The 21,875-nt window shown below is 36.9% G+C and overlaps 3 protein-coding genes across 4 annotated transcripts; 1 reads left to right on the top strand and 2 right to left on the bottom strand.

Moving 5' to 3' along the window:
- Positions 1 to 190: 190 nt before the first annotated feature.
- LOC103984040 (uncharacterized) lies at positions 191 to 11,370 on the top strand. Its single transcript, XM_009401445.3, has 12 exons — positions 191 to 339; positions 1,866 to 1,925; positions 1,998 to 2,051; positions 2,165 to 2,225; positions 2,337 to 2,413; positions 4,609 to 4,658; positions 5,731 to 5,813; positions 8,711 to 8,781; positions 8,866 to 9,019; positions 10,139 to 10,281; positions 10,376 to 10,465; positions 11,024 to 11,370. Exons 1-12 carry the CDS (start codon positions 301 to 303, stop codon positions 11,117 to 11,119), a joined length of 978 nt encoding a protein of 325 aa, XP_009399720.2. The 5' UTR covers positions 191 to 300; the 3' UTR covers positions 11,120 to 11,370.
- A 1,871-nt stretch (positions 11,371 to 13,241) lies between these two features.
- On the bottom strand, positions 13,242 to 17,344 carry LOC103984039 (uncharacterized). 2 transcript variants are annotated; one of them, XM_009401443.3, is made up of 2 exons: positions 17,001 to 17,344; positions 13,242 to 14,572 (listed from the first exon to the last, which is right to left on the bottom strand). In XM_009401443.3, exons 1-2 carry the CDS (start codon positions 17,220 to 17,222, stop codon positions 13,421 to 13,423), a joined length of 1,374 nt encoding a protein of 457 aa, XP_009399718.2. In that variant the 5' UTR covers positions 17,223 to 17,344; the 3' UTR covers positions 13,242 to 13,420. The 2 variants fall into 2 exon arrangements, with proteins under 2 accessions (XP_009399718.2, XP_009399719.2); XM_009401444.3 differs by having other exon boundaries at positions 17,007 to 17,343.
- Positions 17,345 to 18,444: 1,100 nt separating this feature from the next.
- Positions 18,445 to 20,571, bottom strand: LOC103984038 (alpha carbonic anhydrase 7). Its single transcript, XM_009401442.3, has 7 exons — positions 20,163 to 20,571; positions 19,881 to 20,098; positions 19,698 to 19,804; positions 19,454 to 19,556; positions 19,096 to 19,263; positions 18,959 to 19,012; positions 18,445 to 18,736 (listed from the first exon to the last, which is right to left on the bottom strand). The coding sequence occupies exons 1-7, from the start codon at positions 20,245 to 20,247 to the stop codon at positions 18,653 to 18,655; spliced, it is 819 nt and encodes a 272-aa protein (XP_009399717.2). The 5' UTR covers positions 20,248 to 20,571; the 3' UTR covers positions 18,445 to 18,652.
- Positions 20,572 to 21,875: the final 1,304 nt, after the last annotated feature.

Raw genomic sequence — 21,875 nt, 5'->3', positions numbered from 1 at the left:
TAGAAATATGAAACTTACCTCCCAATATCGATTCAATTAAGAATCCGACATTTGACCGGATCGATGTGTGGTCCGTTAGGAAGATTCTAACATGATCCAACTGAACCGTTTAACTTTGCGGGTCTGGAATGACGGATCTCTGTGTTGATGGGTCGGACCCATCGCCATCCTACCGGGTCGGATGAGATTGGCCATTTCTTGGGTGGGCTCGAGGTCGCCCTAGTCTATTGTCTATCTGCCATCGGATCACAACTGAGCGCAGGCTCTCCTCTTCTTCTTCCTCGGTCGCCTCAAATCGACATGGGTTATACCAAGGATCAGCTTCTTGCTCGCTTAAAGGTATGCCTCCTGTACCCCTTCCGTCGCTGTGTTACCCATCGCATGTCCGCCTGCCGTCAAGGGAGTAAACCGATTTTATATCACTGCATGTCATCCAAATGTTTTGTCTTCAACGATGTTGTAGCATATCGATCTTTTGATAAGTGCACATGGTCAGAAGTCGTTTGTTCATTGTATCTTAAAAGGAACAACTCTCCTTAGGTATGTTTTCGGTTTCTCGAGAACATTTGTTCCAAATTGGTTGTTGGTCCAACCCTAATTTGCCTGCGAGTTCATATAGGATAGCCGAACTTGAACTTAGATTGCCTACAAAATGCCACAAGCTTATTTTTATCTGCTTGTTGAAATGTGAATTGTAAAGTTCGTATGATGGTTTGGGGATCGCTTGCACAACTTGTGGCCTCATCTTTTGACTGATTTGCCATTCAGCTTTACGAGATAATAGGATGGTTTTTGTCTCCTCCCAAAATATTGAATAAACATGGTGCATCAAATGAATGAAACATAGTTTCCTGCTGTCCTGATTGTCTCACTTTCTAGAAAAAAAAATCATTTTTTTTTTACATTAGAGACCACCTAGTCGTGAAAAGTATAGGTTGATATATTTTCTAGTGCTCATATGTTCATGTCTGTTAGAATTAGATTTGTGTTGACTTTTGTTTGGATTAGGTTTTAGCCAAGGGGTCGTTGAATTTATGGATGTTTTAAAGCTTCTTGCAGAATTTTCAATTTAATTTCATTCATTATTGTAGAGTAATTGTTAGGTAGCCCTAACATGTTGGAACATTACAGCTTGTTGTTGTTGTAGTTGTCAGATCGTCCCACAAGTTGATTCTAGTCATAGACTTTCTAGCTATGTCCGATCATCGGAGTGCTGATTTTCTAGCTCTTGTATGCTACCCAATGATCTATCACTTATCTAAACAATTATAAATAAACGGTTGAAGTGATTAAAATAAAAGGTGTTTCTTACTTTTTATTGTTTGTGAACTAGAGTCACTTTCCAATGATCTATCAGTTATCTAAACCAAGGTTCGCAATACCGTATCGTACCGGTATTTTGATCTGGGCTCGGTACCGGTACGGTACGATATACCGAGCGGTATAATCTCAGTGTACCGAGTACTGTAGCACTGTTACAGTGCTACACCTGCTACAGTGATTCAGTAACTGCTACAGTGATTCAGTAACTGCTACAGCTCAGACCGGTAACCGTCGGTCCACGTACCGAAAACCTATCGGACCGGTACGTACCGCCCATACCGGGCGGTACGGCTCGGTACGGCAAACCCTGATCTAAACAATTATAAATAAACAGTTGAAGTGATTAAAATAAAAGATTTTTCTTACTTTTTTTTTGTGAACTAGAGTCACTTTGGAAGTTGCTCTTTGCAAGTATCACTTTCACAATATATCTTATAAGGGTTCCAGTTATAGGCAACCAAACAAACCCTAGCTTCATTAATGGATTCTGGTTTTATACTATCCAACAAACACTTCTTTGTCTAATGTCTTCTCTTATACAGGAACTTCAGATTGATTTTTTTTGCTATGATCATCCTGCTGTCTTGACTGTTGAGGCTCAGGTCAGTATGTAATAGTTGTCCTCTTTTACATGTTATTAAAACAATTCCTGAACAATTGTTTCCTTTTGTTAGGCAAAGTATGTTGGACATTTGGGTGGCGCATTAAGTAAAAATTTGCTGTTAAAGGTAATATGCAATGCCTGAAATGGAAAACTTTTCTGAAGAAGCATGTAGATGACAACAGTAAAATTAATTTGGCATTCTATCTACATAAATAACATTATGCATGTCCATTGCAGGACAAGAAACATAGATATTATGTTGTTTCTGCTCTTGCAAACACAAACATTGACTTAAAAGGTACATATGCTTACTCAGTGGTGCAAATGTTACATGATTCAGTTGCATATTAATTGATGCATTTGAGTTAATGGATGGAACTTTATGGTATATATACTTTGTGCCAATTAGTTTTGTCCCAAAGACTCGGCCTTGGAAAAGGAGGTTTGCGAATGGCTGCTGAAGAAGCTTTGCAAGAAATACTTCAGGTCTGTTTTACTATTATTGGCCTTTATTATTAGATTTTCTGTTTTTTCTGAATATATTGGCCATATCTCAGATATATTACCTTGGTTCTTTCAACTGAATGGTTGCTATACCACTAAATCCAATAAATACATAAAGAATGAGTGAGATGTGTATACACATTTATTATGAATATAATGCTTTTGCTTTAATTAAATTATTTGAGGCCTATAACTAAGAGAGCTAGATCTACCTAGCAATGGTGGGTTGCCTCTATGTGATGCAGTCAGTCACTGTAATTACAAAACATTTCAAGTTATAATTATCTTATAAAGTCTCTTGAATATCTAAAAAGCTTATGGTGATCACATAAATCTTTGGGTTAAGGTCCATTTTAGCATTTGTGGTTTTGGCTATGGATCATTTAAGCCCTTATGGTTTACTCGTGTCTAAAGTAACCTCTACATTTTCAAAAATATAGCATATAAGCCTCTCCTGTCAAGTTTGAGTTAACAGATGTTAGAGTCTACTTACGTGGCATGCTAACTCACAATAAACCATTAATATAATGATACATGTAATTTAAATTTTAAAAAAGTTAAAGTCCATTTTAGCCCTTATGGTTTTGGATATGGATCACTTAAGTCCTTATGGTTTACTTGTGTCTAAAATAATCCATACAATTTCAAAAATGTAGTATATAAGTCCTTCCCATCAAGTCTAAGTTAACAGACATTAGAGTCTGCTTACATGACATGCTAACTCACAATAAATTATTAATATAATGACACGTGTAATTTAAATTTTAAAAATGGTTAAGGTTTATTTTGTCGAGAAAGAGGACGTGATGGAGGTCGCAGCGACGGACAAAGACGGAGAGGCAAAGGTAGGAGAGGTCGGAGGCGGAGGTAAGGGAGAGTTGGACCACCACATCGTAGCGCGGCAGGTGTGGGTGCAGGAGAAGACAAAGTGGGAGGCGGTGAGGATGAAGACACCCAAGAGACCACAGCGTGCCTTGCGTCGAACTGGTCGACGCACATCCACCTGAGGTAGGACCGGAAGCTCCTAAGCTCATCGTCAACTCGGGGGAGGTTGCGTGCATACGACGCCCTGCTAGACAGCAGTGGCTTGCTGCTGCTGTTGGTGGTCGCTTCCACGATGACATCTCCTCCTGCCATTGATGGTGGTCTTAGTTTTTTTTTTAAACTTAAATTAAATGTGTTATTATATTAATAGTTTATTGTGAGTCAGTATATCACGTAAGCAGACTATAATGTCTGTTAACTCAGACTTGACGGTAGGAATTTATATGCTACATTTTTAAAAATATAGGAGTTATTTTAGACACGAATAAACTATAAGGGCTTAAGTGGTCCATGACCAAAACCACATGGGCTAAAATGGATCTTAACCCTTTTTTAAACTTAAATTACATATGTCATTATATTAATGGTTTATTCTGAGTCGGCATGCCACGTAAGCTGGCTCTAACGTCTGTTAAATCAGACTTGACGGGAGGGGCTTGTATGTTACGTTTTTAAAAATGTAGAAGTTATTTTAGACACAAGTAAACCATAAGGGCTTAAGTGATCCATGGCCAAAACCACAACGGTTAAAATGGACCTTAACTCTAAACCTTTTGATGTGAAGAGAAAATCTTAGCACTATAGTGGTGAACTTATCTATGACTTAATATCCCTTTTAAAAAGATTGGTGACTCGGTGTATCTTTGGATGGTCAGAAAGTATTTAAAGCTTTTACTCAGAAGCTAAAATCATTCAATAATTTGGAGCCTTGTGACAGTTGCAGCTGTTTCTATCTAAGGACTGTTCCTTTGTTGCCTGTTTTTGTGTTCCCTTTTCTTTTTCTGTTGTTATATTAATCATATAATTGTAGATATGTAATTCTAGTATTTATAAGGATTGTCTTCATTGGCTTGTTTGATTTACGCCGTGAGATGAACTTGTTGATGTTATGTGATGGCTAGTTGTAGAAATTTAGAGTTTAATGTGAAGCTTTTTGTAGTTGAATTCTGTCGTATAACTGATCACATATTGCCAGGATTAAGCATGAATGATGATAGTAAATTAATGATGAATGTTTTCATTTGCCATCTTTCAAAAAGTTGTTTGCCTGACAGTTTCAACTTCATGCCCACTATATATGGTGACGTTTGCCTTTTGAAATTAATGTAACTTGTTTTTTGCTGCTTTTCCAGGTACCACTAGGATGTGTAACACCACTTGCACTAATTAATGATTCTGCAAGGTATTGATTACTAATTTATTATTGACAATTCTTGTTTATAAGCAAAATGTAAATTGATCTTTTAATCTTAATTCTCTATAAACCTCAAGTTTGTTATTAATACTATTTTACAGCAAATTGTATGTCAATATGGTTTTGTTACTTCAGACCTCAGAGTTGAGAGTAACATTTTAGAGTTGGAAATTTTACTCTCTTTTGGGCTGGCATTGAAGAGAGAACTCTGAGCACTTTATGAGTGGGGAAGTTGGAGGTTCAGGTGCAGCCCCCTTCTAACCATATCTCCTCCCTGATTGAATGTTCTCACTTCTCAGTCTCCTGGTGTTGCTGCACCTTGGAGGGACGTGACATCTCCCCCTTTGTTCTCACCCCTCAGAGCAAGGGAGTGATTTTATTTATGGCAGACCATGGGCCTCTGTTGCTAGAAGATCTAGTTACCAATGATTTTTTGAGTTAACCACAGATGAGATCATGGAAAACCTAAAGAATTATGTTAAGGATGTGGCAAACCTTGACATGGACCACTCAGCTAACCTTAGGGCAAAAGTGAAAGAATGCTTGACAGAAAAGTTGTTTGAGGCATCTTATTCCAATCAGTTCCCTTCTCTTTCGTTAGAGAGGCTCTTCTATGACTTTCGATTTACCTCCTTCACACATCATAGAGAATTAGGCATACAGATTAGAAGTGATTTGGTCTTTCGGCAACAGTCATTAGTAAACCAAATATGTACTTAGCTTTAATATGAGTTAATACCAACATTAGTCAATAGTAGTTAATGATATGGGTAAAATTTTGGATATCTTGAATCTTTAGTAGTATACCAGAAATATTACAATTTTGAGGGTAAATGGTTATTTCAAACTTTTGCAGTACACCAACAATGGCCCCTTCTTGTTTCTGCTCTATTTGTCAGCTCGTTTGATGAATGCTTTGTTATAATATGTTTTCTTGTATATGAAATGATAGCAATAGTCTAATGTACTCTAATGAAAATATTGCTGCAATCTTTCTTCCATCTTCTTTTTGTGCGAGTCTGCTGATGTTCTCAGCAAGTTATTTATCTATTTTTACCAGAGATGTCTCACTATTGCTGGATCAAGGATTCAAATCTCAACAGTCCTGCTATTTCCACCCACTCACAAATGAAGTGACTCTTTGTAAGTACCAAGATTTTATTTGATTTATTCTTCTTTCAGAATCTTTTCTTTTTATCTTATTTGCATTATAGTACATCATTTGTACCACCATTAACTTAAGCTGATTAATGAGTTTTGCTGCTTCATCTTTTAGCAGTTACAGTTTCAATGGGTGTCCTTGATCAATTGAGGTTTTCAATTGCTACATAACAGTTAGTGTCTCATAAATTTCCTGGGCAATCTAATATATTAAAGTGCTCAATAACTCATCAGTTTTAGTTATAAGGGATATGTAACTGGAATATTACAGTGGGGTAGAAGAGGACAACCCTTAGCACCACCATAAGATTGCTTCTTTATGGTCTGGATGACCAAGTTTGCAGTCATGGAAATGACCTCTCTGTTTACCCGGCAAGACTCCATATATTGATCTGCTTTGGAATCTTCATTATCGAGAGCCTCGTGCATTGGGCCACTCTTTTTTCCATATTTTCTTTAGTTTATTTGATTCAATTATCTTTATGTATTTGACCTCCAGATCCGCTTTTCTATGTGGAGTTTCCTTTGAGGACCACGCCTATGATCTTCACTGGGTTATTAGTTATTTTGTGTTGACATTGATCAAGTCCATGTATGGCAAGCTTTTTTTTGTGTTTTTTCCCCTACAAATAAAAGGAAATGATATTTTAATTTTTACGAAAAGGCCATCTTGCTGACAGCTACATTGGAATGATCCCTTCAGATTAAAAACAAGTGTCAAGCTTTTGACATCAACAACTCCTCGCCGCATCCTTTTCATATCACTCTACGACATTATGTATTTCTATGATTCATCCTCTATACTTGTGTTTATTCAATATTCTAAAGAGCTATAATAATTTGCTAGTGGCGGCTTCATATAGTGCCCACGTTGGAGATTAAATAATTTTTAATTATTCAAAATACACTTAATTAAGTACCTATAATCAAGTTCATATTATTAAGAGTAATAATCTTTGGTCAAATTAAGGATTCATTTAGACATTGGAAGGCATTTATGCTCATCATGAAGAATTTTGTTACAAAAAAAATTTAATAAAGGTTTGAGAGATAATTTTAACATTACCCTGGCCTATTTCTTCTATAACAATAATACTTACAGCCTTCAAATGTTAGACACATGGTTGCATACTCTACACATATGTTCTATATTGAGATTGCATGAGCCATTGCATGTGATTACATGATTGCCGCTACATATGCAGCCACATGAATGCATTTCTTAATCCTACTTTTGCTACATTTAAAAGTTGACAAATCCTCAGCCAATTTTCATAAAGGCTCAACCCAACCAGTGGATGATTACTCTTTGGATATCCTCATTCTGGTCTCTAGCAATTTATGGTCAATTGTCTTTTTCATTGGCAAAGACCATGCCTTTACTCCATTGTCTTTCTCAAAGTTCCAACTGTTCAAGAGCTAATCCTTACAATTTCTAGAATAAATAAGAGTTTGGAATATGACATAAAATTCTCAAATCAGTGCAAATTAAGGTTCAGGGTGATTACAACAACAATAACAAAGTCGTAAGTCCCAACTATTGGGGGTCGACTACATTGATCTTTTGTCACTATTGATATTTGTAAAAATAATATGTTTAGTTAAGTCTAGAGTATTTAAATATTTATTTATAATTTCTATTAAAATCTTTTTAAGTCCTTTTCTATCTCTCCTCTTATCATTAATGTTAATCATTTTACTTTTTTTAATTACTATATCTATAAGTCTTCTGAGCATATGCTTGTACCATCCTAAACGATTCTCTCTTATCTCATCCTCTATCGAAGCGATACCTAGTTGTTTACGAATAAAAATATTTTTTCCTATCTTTTATAGTAACATCACATATTCATCTTAATATTCTTATCTCAGCAACACAAACCTTTATATAGGGTCATTCAAGATATACAAGTAGAGTATCTTAGAAAGGGGATAGCCAGTTCTTCAGATTTGTCATCCAAGCCCACAAGTACTCTGAAGTTCAAAGCCTTCCCCGAATAATCACTGTTAGGGGTTTAATGACTAAATTTGAGCACCATGTGATTCACCTAGACATGTTGCACTTGACATCACAGAAGAGACATTACACATGGACTGAGCTATTGCAGTCCACCTTAGCAGATGATTAGCTTCTCTTTCAGGTTGATCTTAACAACATGAAGTGCAATCTGGCACAGTATGGTCCTAAAATTCTGAGATTTCATATCAAATTAAATAGGTTGATGTTTTGTTGTCATCAAAACATCAGAGGTAATCTTGGGGCTAATATACTTACACACGATAAGTAACTTCAGTAAATAAAATAGATTTCTATTTTGTTTGAGCTCCTTATTTAATTCCATTAGCTTTCTAGTTTCTATAAGCTTTGTATTAGATATAATTTATATCATGTCTGGTTTAAATTGTTGATGATGTCCTATTTGTTGAATCACTTTGGTGTGCTATAGCTTTTCAAGCTCACATGTATATATATGTATGTGATTGTATGTATGTATATGTATATGTTGATATATTCATGATCACAATGTGGTCGGTGCTAAATGATTAAATTTTCTTTCCATTTTCTCTTTTAACTATTAAGCAATAGTGTTTCATCCAGTGGAGTTTTTTAATATATTGCAATATGAACACCACTAATACATTTTTATTTTATGTTTTAGTTTTCTAGATGCAGCAGAATCTTCCTTTCCTTGTTTGCATGACATACAGAAATCAACTTACATTTTCCTTCTCCCCATTAGTTATTTAAACAAACCTCATGTTGGCTTTGGGAGCTTCATGCACTGGACTATCCTTTTAGTTGTTATTTGTCAGAAGTTGCTATCATCATTTTCTGTTTGGTGCTAAAATAGCTATTACCTCCATGTTTACTTGAACAGCTATAAGTGCAAGCAGCTTGGACAAGTTTCTGATTTCAATAGGAAGACAACCCTCATATGTGGATTTGGAGGTGATTCAACACATGCTTAGTAAAGCAGAAATTTCATATTAATATCTTTTAAAAGGAGTACATCATAATAATTTCTTGTAGTAGGCTAATCCAGCGGTAGGCAAGGACAATCCACCTGATCTTGCTTCTCTTGCTCCATCTGGAGTTCCCGCTCTTCCAGATAAAGTAGAAAATGCTGTTACTTCTATTCCCACTGGAAATGATGGGCTTACAGTGAAGAAGCCAACAAAGCTTGCTGGTGAGCTTCCGTTAGTAATTCATGATTTGTGATAAATAACATTTTCCATAGAAACTTTTACTTACATATTATGTCTTCTTACTGTAAACAATTCGTAATTTAATTTCATCTTGGACTTTGCATAACATATGACCTTTTACAAGGTTCAAAGTTCCTGTCTTTTTTTCCCTTGTACTTCTGGATTTCTCACAACTGATGTATCATAAAATTGCCTGGGAAACAAAAATTCAAATGCAACCAAGCGAACTTGTTTTGGTCTACTTGTTCCAAGTTATGGTTGTTTGACCAGTTACGTAATTTGAAGGATAATTATATTCTCTCTAAGTATTTTAATGTTGCAGCTTCATTTCTGTAGTTGTTATTAGTAAAGCTTAAGAATTTGGGACTGTCATTGACCTGGATCTCAGGATTCAATCTAGTGAAATTTGATTGTTGGATCAGATTGGATGGAATCAGCCTTGATGAGCCAAATCAGTTAAGATCTAGCTGATACTCTTTGATTGCCATTTTCTCTGGTTTCATAATTTTCTACAGCCTGATTACCATCCGCAGTTTTAGACCATGATAGTGACAAGATAGTGCAAATTTACAAACTGTGGGCATGATGTAGGATACCTAAATATCAGCAGGTGATCTCATGAAAATAGGAACTGCCATGGAATTGATACATGTTTATCCTTTTATTGTAATTTTATCTTATGTACAATTTAAACAAACAAATCCATGGTCTCATAATAAGCATAAGTGTATAACAACCATCCATATGATTGACAAATGGTTTACAAGAGGAACTTCAAAGTTCAAATAACATTGAGTAAATTAGAAGTCCCAATTATCTAAATATTGCTACCATTCAGCATGCCCTAAAAAGTTTTGTATAGGTATTATTTATTCACAATCTGTTAAATATATCAACACAAATGTATAGATTGTAGAAGAGTCCATTTATATGTCGAAGTATCTCACTTGTGCTGGAAAGTAAGCAAATTCTATGTTGTTAACACAGGCACAAAAAGACTGTGAAGTTTCCACATTTCATATGTTTGTGGATATTCATATTCTTGTTCTTGGGGTCCCTTGGTCTTCTAAATCTGACATGGTTTCATATTGTACTTGCAGGAGAAGCCAAAAGTCTGGCTGCTTTACAAAAAGAGAAGTTGCAGAAAGTTCAAAGCTCAATAGATCCATTGGCTGAAGCTACCAATATTGAGAAACTCGTGAAGGAAATCATGGATAAAACATCCACAGCCTTTCTGAACGAGGTTGCCGAATTAATTTGGTGTATTTCATTCTGCCTTTTCCATCTACGAATATCATATCAAGTTCTGATACATCCATTATCAATCACCTTCGCAGATAACTAAGGATCTAAATGATCCACAAATTGCACCTTCAGTTTCAGATGTTGTCAAAAGACGTGTCAGTTCTGACTTGGAGCACATGATGGTAAGTGATAAGCATGATAACCATACTTGTGGGTAGTCTTAGGACAATGACAACTTGTCCAGTGCCTGAAACCATTTCCGCTTTTTTGCTCACTAGTTTCAGATCACATAGGTTGATTTTGATGTTTCTTAAGTAAAGAAAGTTAATTTTATACTAATCAAACAGCCAACCATCTTTTAACTGTGACAATCACCTTTCGAAAAAGTCATTACTATTGTTTTCATCTTAGCCAAGACAACAGACAGAAAGTACAACTAGCAGAAGCAGTTTGATTTACTTCAATCACTCATGGAATAATTATTGCACATTTAGTAATTATGAACATTAAAATAAGCAGAGTCGTAACTTTTTGCAGAAGAAACTGACAAATAGGAATCAATAGAAATCTAAATGCATCTGGTAGCTGCTGCATTATCTGATGGATCTATAGAACGAGCCATCAGGAGCTTTAAATGATGTTTGTGTCATTTAGGCCTGAAAATAAAATTTAGGATGCGAAGCCTGTAATACATCTTTTTTGTCTTTAGCATGCAATTTGATATCAGAAAATCATTGCAGATGAGCCTGAAGAATGCAGCATACACACAAGGGTTTCAGGCAGGTTTCCAGGCTACACTTAGATCAAGTCTTCAGAGCCTATCAATGCAGAAATAGTGAGACTTCATCGTTATATGACTAGGGATCCAGGATCCCATTCAATTACTGATCTTTTGACATATATTTGTAATTCAGGTCTTGTCTGATTAACATCTTGCATTATGCTACAATGTTTTCATTCTTACTCCATTTGCCTGTGAATGTTTCATCTCTATAAATTCATGTAGATGTGGATACATAACGTTTTCGTGTGTCAGTAGATCTTGAAAGGCTATGTTTAATATATAGATGTTTAACTTCTAGTTTCATAGACCTCAAGCTGCCAGTTGTCACCAATAAAAAGTCAAGATCAGCAAAAAACAGTAGCGACTCTTTATAGTATATGTTGAAAAAAGAAGTGTTTGTGTAGTACTGCAAATTTTAGCAAGCAAAACTACTGAGTTGGATTCTAATCAGGATTCAATTCACATTGTAATTCTTCCAGGCAGCCAGCCACAGTAACCAGTTTGTGGCTTCTGGTAGGCATTTTATGGTGTTCCATCTACTGTCTCGATTTCTATGATTAGTTTCCATTTGTTATTTGTATGTAAATGCTCATGCACTTGAATTGGTCCAGACAATTCTAGACTAGTATTGTCTAAGAATGGTCTCTTGCAAAGAAGAGGTAAGATTGGACAGCATAGGATATTTTCCAGGCATCTCCAACTACTTAGTTCATGTTGTATGCATGACTGCATCCTGAGGATCTTGTCTTTGTTGATTCATAATGATTGTTATGTGGTTGTTAATGCCAATCTTGTGACTCCAGGAAGCCTTAATGAAGCATTGTTCTAAGCACATATGGCCAAATACAATATTCTCATAATCTCACAGCAATTTCTTAGGCGATAGTCTTATGTGAAAATTTGATTAGATGTCAACTAACAAGCTTCTTGGGATTAGAAAATATATGGCAGGTTATATTATGAGGCCTGTTAGCAGATGGGTTGTATACTTCTATCATATCCATATGTGGATAGAAAAGCAGTAAGCAAAAGAGGTAAGGATGAGCTGTAAATCAATGAAATGTAGAAGTAGATTCGATCGATGGAATCGCCATTTTTGGTTCCAGTGACGATGCAAAAGACACTGACCAAGCCATGGCCTCTATTGCTATTAACAATGATGATATCGGACACGAAGACTGACTAAGAGAGAGTGAGAGAGAGAGAGAGAGAGAGAGAGAGAAATTATGTAGCATGAGCGGGGTTGATGGGGGTTTGGGTGTCATTTGATACCGGACTGAGCCATTTAAGCACAGATTAGCAGCTCCTTTGAAGAGGAATTCAATAGGCAGGTCGCACAAATATAAGGGAATTGAGAACAAAATATAGAAAGGGCAAATTAGGATTATGATTAGACCATCGCTTGAGTTGACAAACAGCCGCATTAGATCATGTCTGTCACATCTAATCATCACTCAGCAGATATGTCACTCTGCAATTGACCCACGTTTCATTCTCATTCGACCGATATGATAATTAGCGTTACGTCAATTAAGATGCCGGCTCGCTGGTCTTGTGTTTGTCAGCCATGTGGCTGATATTTTGATCTCATTCGACCGATATGATAATTAGCATTCGACAGATGTGATAATTAGCGTTTGCCAGCTAGGATGCCGACTTGGGTAAGGTATCGCGTGAACGTATTTATGGTCGAGGAAAGCATGGAAACGTTCTTGACATTTAATTGACTTCGAAACGATACAATCTTATGCGACAGTATAAAAAATTCTATAATAAGAAACCAATTTAAGTATAACTGACCCATTAACTTACTTTTACTTAAATCACTAGTTAAAATATTTAAACTAAAACTAATAATTATAATCCTATCCGCTTTTGATGTCAGATTAATCGAAATATTATAATTTTTTCGATGTCCTTGTCAAAATCTTAACATAACCAAGATTAAATTAGGACATAGTATACATGAATCATAACATAAAAAGGAAAAAGGATTGAATCTAAATCCACGTGCAACAACAAAATCAGACTTGGACACCTTGCATCTAAAATGAGTGAATGAATTAGGCCAAAGTAGGTTAGCATCATGTATCAGGACAACTATGTATGTCAGAATCACATTTCCTTAAGATTGGGCAAGAGAAAGGTAGGGACCTAAACCAAGGAGACAAAGATTAAAATGTAAAGCATCGTATCTGAAAAGTTAAAACAGCTCACAGTTCAACAGGACACTTCAGAAACAGCAAGGGAGAACAATCCCAAGATCCAGGCAACAAGGCCAATTTATCCTTTCCTAAAAACCCTGGGCGAATCAGAGTGTTGAGCACATCATTGAAAGCACAGCATAAGAAACTCATCTCTTGTGAAGCCTTTCCTTCATCCTCTTAACTGCAGCCCTCAGAGTGTCCTCATCCTTACAGAAGGTAAATCTTACTAAATTCTTTCCCTCCTCCGGGTCGAGGTAGAATACACTGGTTGGAATGGCGACGACACCCACCTCCCTGATCAAGTACTCACAGAAGGCCACATCATTTTCATACCCGAATGGGGTATGATCCACCACAACAAAGTACGTCCCGCTTGATGGGTACACTATGAAACCTGCCGCTTTTAATCCCTCCACAAGTATCTCTTTCTTCATCAAGTAATCCCTCTTCAATTCCTCAAAATAAGTATCAGGTGCCTTCAGAGCTACTGAAGCTGCCCATTGCATCGGAGTCGACGTGGCAAACGTGAGGAACGAGTGTGCCTGCCTGAAACCCCATGTCAGATGTGGTGGGGCTATAGCCCATCCAATTTTCCATCCAGTCAAGGAGAATGTCTTCCCAATAGAATTCATGGTCACTGTCCTCTCATACATTCCTGGAAGAGATGCCATGCAGATATGCTCAGCTTCAAATGCCAACTTGTCATAAACCTCATCTGTGAAGACTAAGACGTCATTTTCTATGCAGAGAGAGGCAATCAGCTCCAATTCCTCTCTGCTGAACATTTTTCCAGTAGGATTGTGTGGCGTGTTTATCATTATAGCTCGTGTGTCCTTTGTGATTGCAGACTTGAGCTCATCAACAGGGACAGCGAAATCGGGAGGGTGAAGAGTGATAGACTTTATTTTAGCACCAGCCATAGATAGGGTTGCCTCGTACGAATCATAAAATGGGGCAAAAATTATCACCTCATCACCAGGATTTATCAGCCCCAACATGGTTGCAGCAATTGCTTCAGTGCACCCCGATGTCACAGTCACTTCCTTCTCAGGATCTACTTCTAAACCAGTGTCTTTCTTGAACCTGGCTGCAATGGCCGAATTAAGTTCAGGAACACCATAACCCCTTGCATATTGATTCTTCCCTTCTTTTATAGCCTGAATCGCAGCTTCCTTGACAAACTCAGGCCCATCAAAGTTTGGGAAACCCTGACCTAAGTTTATTGCTCCGTGTTTAATGGCAAGCATGCTCATCTGAGTGAATATAGTCGTCTTAAACTTCTCCAGACGCTTAGCAACCTGAGAAATCTTAACAGTAAGTTTCCCCACAAGTGGCTTGTCTCGCCAACTATTGCTCGAAGCATTGAATCATCTATTGTCTGTTAGTAAATGACATGCATGTAGATTTACCTGACTATATTCTTAGTAAATAAAGAGCTTTGTACTCTTTTCTAGAAGATGACCAGAGAAACAAAAAGTTTACAAATGAAGCAGACATTCCTACTAAAAACCAATAAATATCTAATTACAAGTTGTAAGAAGATCACGTATGATGCTTTAATCAAGACATTTTGTATGCTAGTATACTTTATCAAAATGCACATAAGTGATGTTGATTCAGCTGGGGATTTAGTCAAAGTCTTAGATGACTATGGATGACTTTAATTAAGTTGGTAAAGCACTTTTTCTCCAATTTTTCTTAGATTTTCATCATATATAGTTAAATATCCAAGATAGAGATTTATTTAGTTTGGAATCAGTTCTAGTTAAGAAAGACATGCTCTTTTAATCTTTAGGGTCTTATTTGGAGAATGTCTTGGGGTCACAGATGTGTACAAATTTGTTGAATCTGGATTTGGAGAATCAGTACGCTTCTCCTGAAAGAAACCTCCAGATACCAAAATAGATCAATAGTTTGCTTTTCCTTTTAGGACAGTCCTTTTGAGAATGAGATATCATGTATTAAAATATGTGACTCATCCAGAGTTTATGAATCAGATATGACAATTTTTTTTATAAAAGAAACCATGCTTCTTCAGGCCAGGTAACCTTAATTATACTTTTCTGTTCAATAAGAGTTTCTTCCACCTTCTAATCTAACATTTTTCCCCCCAAAGCTTCTGCCTTTAGTTTTTCTTTAACTCTATTTTGCATCTTTTGTTATCTTAATTGCATTTAGTCATTTTGTTATTAATACATTCCTTTCTATTGTGTCAAAGGGTATCAGATAAGCAGTCATACTATAATGAAAAAAAAGCAATCGTACTATTATGATCCATAATTCAGATGAAAATCTGGAAACAAAGAAAACTGTTGAAAAAAGTGGAGAGGCAAACTCTACAGTGCTCAAATTATAATATGATGTGGACATGCTCACAAATCAAATAAACAAATGTGGGAGTCAACTACAGGTGAAGAGTGAGAAACAAATGCTTTTAATGAATAAACGTATTTCTTAGGTCAGGTGAATAGTTATTTTCTTCTCCTTGTGTGATATTCCTTCTAAATCTATTGGTCTCCTTTCTACCACCTTTTTTTCACTCTATTAGTGCCCTCTCTAGTAAATCATATTGATTAGTATTGTACTTCGAGACCATTAAAATTGAGGTTATCACACATTAGAACTGATTTCTATGGCCCACTGTCATGAATATAGCAACATGTCTCTCTGAGACATGGCTAGATGAGCTCTTTTGCTTCCCTTAGTCATCAATAAAGAGACCGGGTTATAGAAAAAAAGAAGAAGAAAGCATGCTATACAATGACGATGATATTCCTACCCTAGCAACCCTCATCACAAGTATTCTTTCCCATCACAACCCTAGCAACAATGGTCCACTTAAATTGGAGCACAGAATGGATTCATCTATGTTGCCTTTGAGCTTCAACCAAAAAAACAACCCTTGCAAGTCTACAGTATGGTGAGTTCATTCATCCAATTCAAAGAACTTAATTATGATCTCCATCATGTGATTGAGCTGGTGCAAAGAGGAATAACTAGTGATTTATGTTTGTTTGACGTTGGATTTTTTTTTTCCGTTTGCCTATCATACTCAATAAACAAACAAATTCAAGGTAAGGCTTACTGTATCTGCCAAGACAGAACACTGTCCTAAAGTTCAAAACTTCTATACCAATAAATTTCTAGATGTACTCACCCTCTCACAAAATCAACATATGAAGCACACAGTGAGGTTGACTCTATGTGAAATTGACGAACATCTAGTGTTGGAATCGAATCCTTGGTACACGTAGATGAACTCTTTTTTGCCCTCATGAACCATTCATTCAGTTGTACAACCAAATATCACAGTGGGACTTGTTAAAGGCATGTGATTGCACTCATGAACCCTTCTTCAAGTCCCATAACAAAGCATGGTAAAGAGACTCACTAAACGTATGTGATGATCCATATAAGAGCATCATCCACCAAGATCGATTTAGTCAGGACCCTAATCAACTAATGTACAATCAACACAGGATCTACAACTAAGCCTACCGACACTTACGTACAATCAACACAGGATCTACATGCCCAAAAGCACAAAGACCTAAATTTTCTTGAAGCAAAACCTAAAATTTGAGTCGAGCGCAGATCCAAACGATCGATTAATGTAATCACAACCAACGTAAAATCAAGTATAACCCAATCTAACAAAGTCATCAACACACACAATGGTACAAGATGCCAACAAACCAATCGGAAAACCTAGATAACGGATCAAACCTGCACCTGCAACGGAGGGGGGTTCGACGGAAGCTGATTCCGCTGCTCTTTCTCTACGGACGAAGCCCCCTTCTCCTCGGAGGCGGTGGATGTGGCGGCCATGCGGACGGCGGAAATGCGGCGAGCAGCGTAGCGGAAGGCGGAGGAGGAGGGCGACGATCTCAGAAGCATCGTCTCGCAGGTGGCCGAGGGGGAAGCATTTATAACGGAAGGAAGCAGCATCGGGAAGCAATGCTATTATTCGGCCCAAATCGGAACGCGGAGTGGATTCGCTTCACCTCGCCGTCGCCACTAACACAGTCTTGGACGGAGACCGTGGTGGGTTCAGATCATCTCGTTCGTTCGATTCGAGTGACTTCATACCCCATCTCCTCTGATGTTGCCATTTTTTATGATTTATTATTATTATTATTACTATTTTCCTGTCCATGTGGGGGGTTTTCGGTGGACGGCGGCTCTTTGAGTCGTGGATCCCTGTCTTACCCAGACAGCGACCACCGTACCAGGGTTTGGGTCCGCCGCCCTATGGGATCACATGACAAACACGCGAACGATGGGTATAAATAGAGGGTCATAAGGTAAAGAAATTTCTCATCCAATAAGCAGCAAGAAAAATAAGTCCAATTTTCTCTAAAAAAATCAATATATATAAATATATATATATATATATTGTAGTGATCACACTCCTAAAAAAAATGGATTAGCTTCTAGAATGAGTATTTGGATCAAATTAAGAGGTATTATATCAACAATAATTTAGTTCATTGAATGGATCACATACGTGAATTAATTGAATAGAATTCTGATGGAATCATACAATAAATATAATTACGTAGTAATGGGGTTGGAGAGATGATATTGAAGTATATACTGTTAGATTATGTGATTATATTTAATTAAGTAAGATATATTGATGAATAGCAAAGAAGTTCAGTTAAAATAGGATTCTTTAGGAGATAACCTTAATGGGCGGAACTCTCCTAATAACTTATTTTAGACCCTTTGCTCTCGTCTATAAATAGATAGGACCTCTTCTAAAGGTTAAAGTATAGCATCTCGCTTATAAGTTATTAGGAGAATTAAAGATAGAAGGATTAAAGATGATGTCTTGCAAATTAAACAAAAATGTTTAAATATCAAAAGATTCATATCGTTAATTATATCAAAAGGTACATATAGTTAATTATATCAAAAAGGTACATATCGTTAATTATCAAAAGGTACATATCGTTAATTATATCAAAAGATACATATCGTTAATTAGATGCATAAAGATTATTTCTATATTTAATATAGTATATTTAATATAGTATATTTAATATAGTATATTATAGTATATTAAATGAAAAAAAGAATGAGATTAATCTTGGATTTCATATTACTAACCTTTGAGATAGTGATATGAAATCAAAGTAAAAGCAAAATTATAAGGAATTCTTCATGAGACTGCAAAATGGAAACCTTTATTCCTTGATTGATGTCCCCAAAGTTGACTACAGCTTTGTTCGCACAGCAATTTTTCTTGAAGAGGTCATCAAACAAATAATTAATAGAATAGCCGATCGTTTAGGTAATCTTCCAAACTAATCAAGACTTGTTCTTATTTCAAGAGGTGTAGCATCAAAAAATAAATTATAAGACATGTTCCAGCATCATTGTTGATGTGGTCGAGGCCGATATAAGCCTATCATCCTGTCATTAATCTTCTGGGTGGGTCTCGCATTCATCTCTGAGTCCTGCAATATAAGTAGGTACACTTAGTTTCCTAATTACCAATAGAATATGATGGTAATCTAGCATTCACTTAAATTAATGAAGAACATCTGCATGATTTTGAGTTAAGTATATAAATAAAAATCTATATTTTGATCGTAATCTATGCTAGTAAAATCCACACACTATCGAGTGTTGTGTTAAGGATATAAATGCACATTAAGAAAGCTACTAGTGTTGCTCACATCATGCACAGCTTCCCTCAGAAGAGCCACCTGCTTCCTTGTCACCGTGCGCACCTGTCGACACCGAAGCCAACTCATCCTCATGTGCAATCCAAATCATCTTCAAGAATAAGCAGATGAATTCCACATCGCAATACCTTCTTTACGATGGTCCAAACGACGCCCTCAGTGCAAGGTGGAGTGGTCAAGGACCCCATGTATCTGTAGTACTTCCTGCTTCCCCTCTTGATGTGCCTCGGATCCACCATGCCCACCGCCTCCTCGGCCTCGTGCTTGTCTGCAATCTTCTCGATGTACCTCTCCAGCTGCGCATGCAAATTATTAAGTCAAAGATGAGATGAACGATCTGTGAACTCGTTCAGGTGATATGGGAATAATATTTATTAATGTCATTCGCTCCCCTGAATCATTTATTCGTAATTAATGCAGGGATTTGTTTATGATTACTGCTGAATCTGTTGGATGGTTTACTGAACTGTAGCATCAAGAACAGACCTTGGCGAGGAAGGGATCATGGCGGCCAATCGTGTAAAGAATGCCGACGACCGCGGTCTTGTTGTCGGTGCTCTCGTGAACCATGTGCATCTCCAGGGAGAACCTGCGGTAGTATCAGAATAACATCACATGCAGGTGAGTTGGATGAGCCGAGTTCGATGATACGTGAATTCATTTCCAAGTCAATGTCTTGTCTCGACGTTGATCCCCAAAAGAGCAGAAAACCGAGAGAAAGATGAAGCACCTGCGGCCATCGACGGTGTGCTCGGAGGGCGAGTGCCAGTGCAGCTGCTTGAGAGCGTACTCCGTCCCGTTGATCCATAAGCCTCCAGCTTCTTCTTCCCATTTGAGCTTTGCACGGTAAGAAACAAGTTAGATGGATAGAGAGGGAGAGGGAGAGGGAGAGAGAGAAAAGACAGCTCCTTACCATGATATCATGACCGCGATTCTTGAGGATGGCTTCGGCCGGGTGATAGGAGCGGCGAAGACGACCTAAATGGGGGAGGATCTGCACTCTTTTGTGGGTGAGATCGATGGGGGACTGCATGTGACCCTTGCCACAGGCAGCCCAGTCCTTGTGGATCTCGCCCCAGTGTTCTGGTCCCGTCTCGCTCCCCTTCTCGTAGCTGAACTCCTTCTCGTCCTCTGACAGCCACAGACTCGTCAAGAACGAATGCATGATGGAACGAAGGGCAAGACATGTACATACCAACTTCTTGAGAGGCCACCAGCACCGACTGCAAGAAAAAGATGGTAAGAAAGCTGAAGATGATGACAGGTTTGTGATGCCCCATACTGTGATCCTTCACGGAGGAGAAGAAGAAGAAGAAAGAAGGATTGGATGAGGATGGCAAAGGTTGTGAGCTATAAATAGTGGAAGATTTCTTTCTTTCCCGGCAAGTCTAAGGAAGAATCCTTCTGCGTTTCTTGGTGGAAGAATTCGTCTTAAGCGCTCTTTTCTGACCTTGTACTGCTAATGACTAATATAACAAGGAAGATTGATGGAGTACTGCGATGTTCCCTGCACGTTTCACATTTCTCCATTGATCTATATAAAAAGAATAGTAAGGGAATTAATCCCATACTAACCTCATGGTCAACCAATCTTCCATGAATCAATATCACCTCTCCTGTTTTGACCTTCCATGAATGGATGAGACAATCTAGGAATTAAACCTTTCATTTTACTGAGAAGATTCCAAAAATTTTCTTGCAAAATAAGAATTTTTTCTGTGATACACTTCTCAAGTGTGTGTGTGTATATATATATATATATATATGTATATATATATATGTATATATATATATGTATATATATATATACACACACATGAAGTTTGGGACAGTCATATCTTGGTGAATATATATATATATATATATATATATATATATATATATATAGTGTGTGAAAATATGAAGTTTGGGACAGTCATATCTTGGTGAACAAGCAAAGTAGCAGATTTGACATAATGGCAAAGACAATTAAAATTTTGTTGAAAGTTAAGCTTCTGCTTTTTACAACATGAACAATGGAAGTCAAATCACTTACCATAAACATTAGAAATGGTCATATCTTACACAATTAACAGGCACCACTTTTTTCATTGCCTATTGTTGATCATAAACCAAGTCACCTACCATATTACATTTTTCAGGCTTTTTGACTGAGAGGCTTTGTTATTTCACCCATAACCACTATTCCATAATATTACTTTTACTTTAAGAAACTTCTTTTCTTCCTTTCTGGAAGAAAATAGACATACTAATTGCATCATGCTCAGAATAATTGATTCACTCCTATTCGTTTTTTGAATTTGTATAGAATACTGAATTAGGGGAATATGTACAATATTAATTTGGTAAGTTTAGAACCTGGATCTAAGTTATGCATCATATATTTGGACTGATTGATATCCAATGTTGAACCCGAATTGATTAAAACAGTAGCCATATCAACATTAATATCAATGAAAATTGAAAAATTATATTGATTCAAGCCTTTTGTTGACTATGCTTTGGGCATATCTTTGAGTCTAAATTGTTCTCTACAATCCAAAAAAATATTTCAAGCATAGATATGTTAATATCCTTAATTCCACTCAGGCTATATAAACTAATAATGCCGTCTCCTTGGCATCGTCACCTGCCGAACTTGACTTTTCTTTCACACGCCTAATTCCGTGTGACACACTCACACAACTCATGTCAATAAAAGCATGAACATTAATTTATAATGGTAGCTGGTCGGAAGGCCACATCAAAATCTACCTATTGGAAAGGAAACACACGTTTTGAAGTACTGTGTTCACCTGCTCATATAAGAATAATCAATGAACATTCTAATTTAACTTGGAAATTTGATAGAATATGCTGAAAAAAAAGAGATATCAACCTGACATTGATGAAAACATTTAGACATCTC

The sequence above is a fragment of the Musa acuminata genome, chromosome BXJ2-5 (genome assembly GCF_036884655.1).
Source record: "Musa acuminata AAA Group cultivar baxijiao chromosome BXJ2-5, Cavendish_Baxijiao_AAA, whole genome shotgun sequence".
Classification (NCBI taxonomy): Eukaryota; Viridiplantae; Streptophyta; class Magnoliopsida; order Zingiberales; family Musaceae; genus Musa; species Musa acuminata.
This window is presented reverse-complemented; position numbering and strand designations above follow the sequence as displayed.

What these genes read in the sequence shown, in the direction of transcription:
- LOC103984039 (XM_009401443.3), bottom strand. Translation starts at nt 17,222, where the DNA reads ATGCTGCTTCCTTCCGTTATAAATGCTTCCCCCTCGGCCACCTGCGAG. An exon ending in CCCCTCCGTTGCAGGTGCAG is followed by an intron (nt 14,573 to 17,000) that starts GTTTGATCCGTT and finishes AAGATTTCTCAG; the next exon opens with GTTGCTAAGCGTCTGGAGAA.
- LOC103984038 (XM_009401442.3), bottom strand. Translation starts at nt 20,247, where the DNA reads ATGGGGCATCACAAACCTGTCATCATCTTCAGCTTTCTTACCATCTTT. An exon ending in ATGATCCCTTCCTCGCCAAG is followed by an intron (nt 19,264 to 19,453) that starts GTCTGTTCTTGA and finishes TTGCATGCGCAG; the next exon opens with CTGGAGAGGTACATCGAGAA. An exon ending in TTTGGACCATCGTAAAGAAG is followed by an intron (nt 19,013 to 19,095) that starts GTATTGCGATGT and finishes CGGTGTCGACAG; the next exon opens with GTGCGCACGGTGACAAGGAA.
- LOC103984040 (XM_009401445.3), top strand. Translation starts at nt 301, where the DNA reads ATGGGTTATACCAAGGATCAGCTTCTTGCTCGCTTAAAG. An exon ending in GTAAAAATTTGCTGTTAAAG is followed by an intron (nt 2,052 to 2,164) that starts GTAATATGCAAT and finishes TGTCCATTGCAG; the next exon opens with GACAAGAAACATAGATATTA. An exon ending in GAAGCCAACAAAGCTTGCTG is followed by an intron (nt 9,020 to 10,138) that starts GTGAGCTTCCGT and finishes TTGTACTTGCAG; the next exon opens with GAGAAGCCAAAAGTCTGGCT.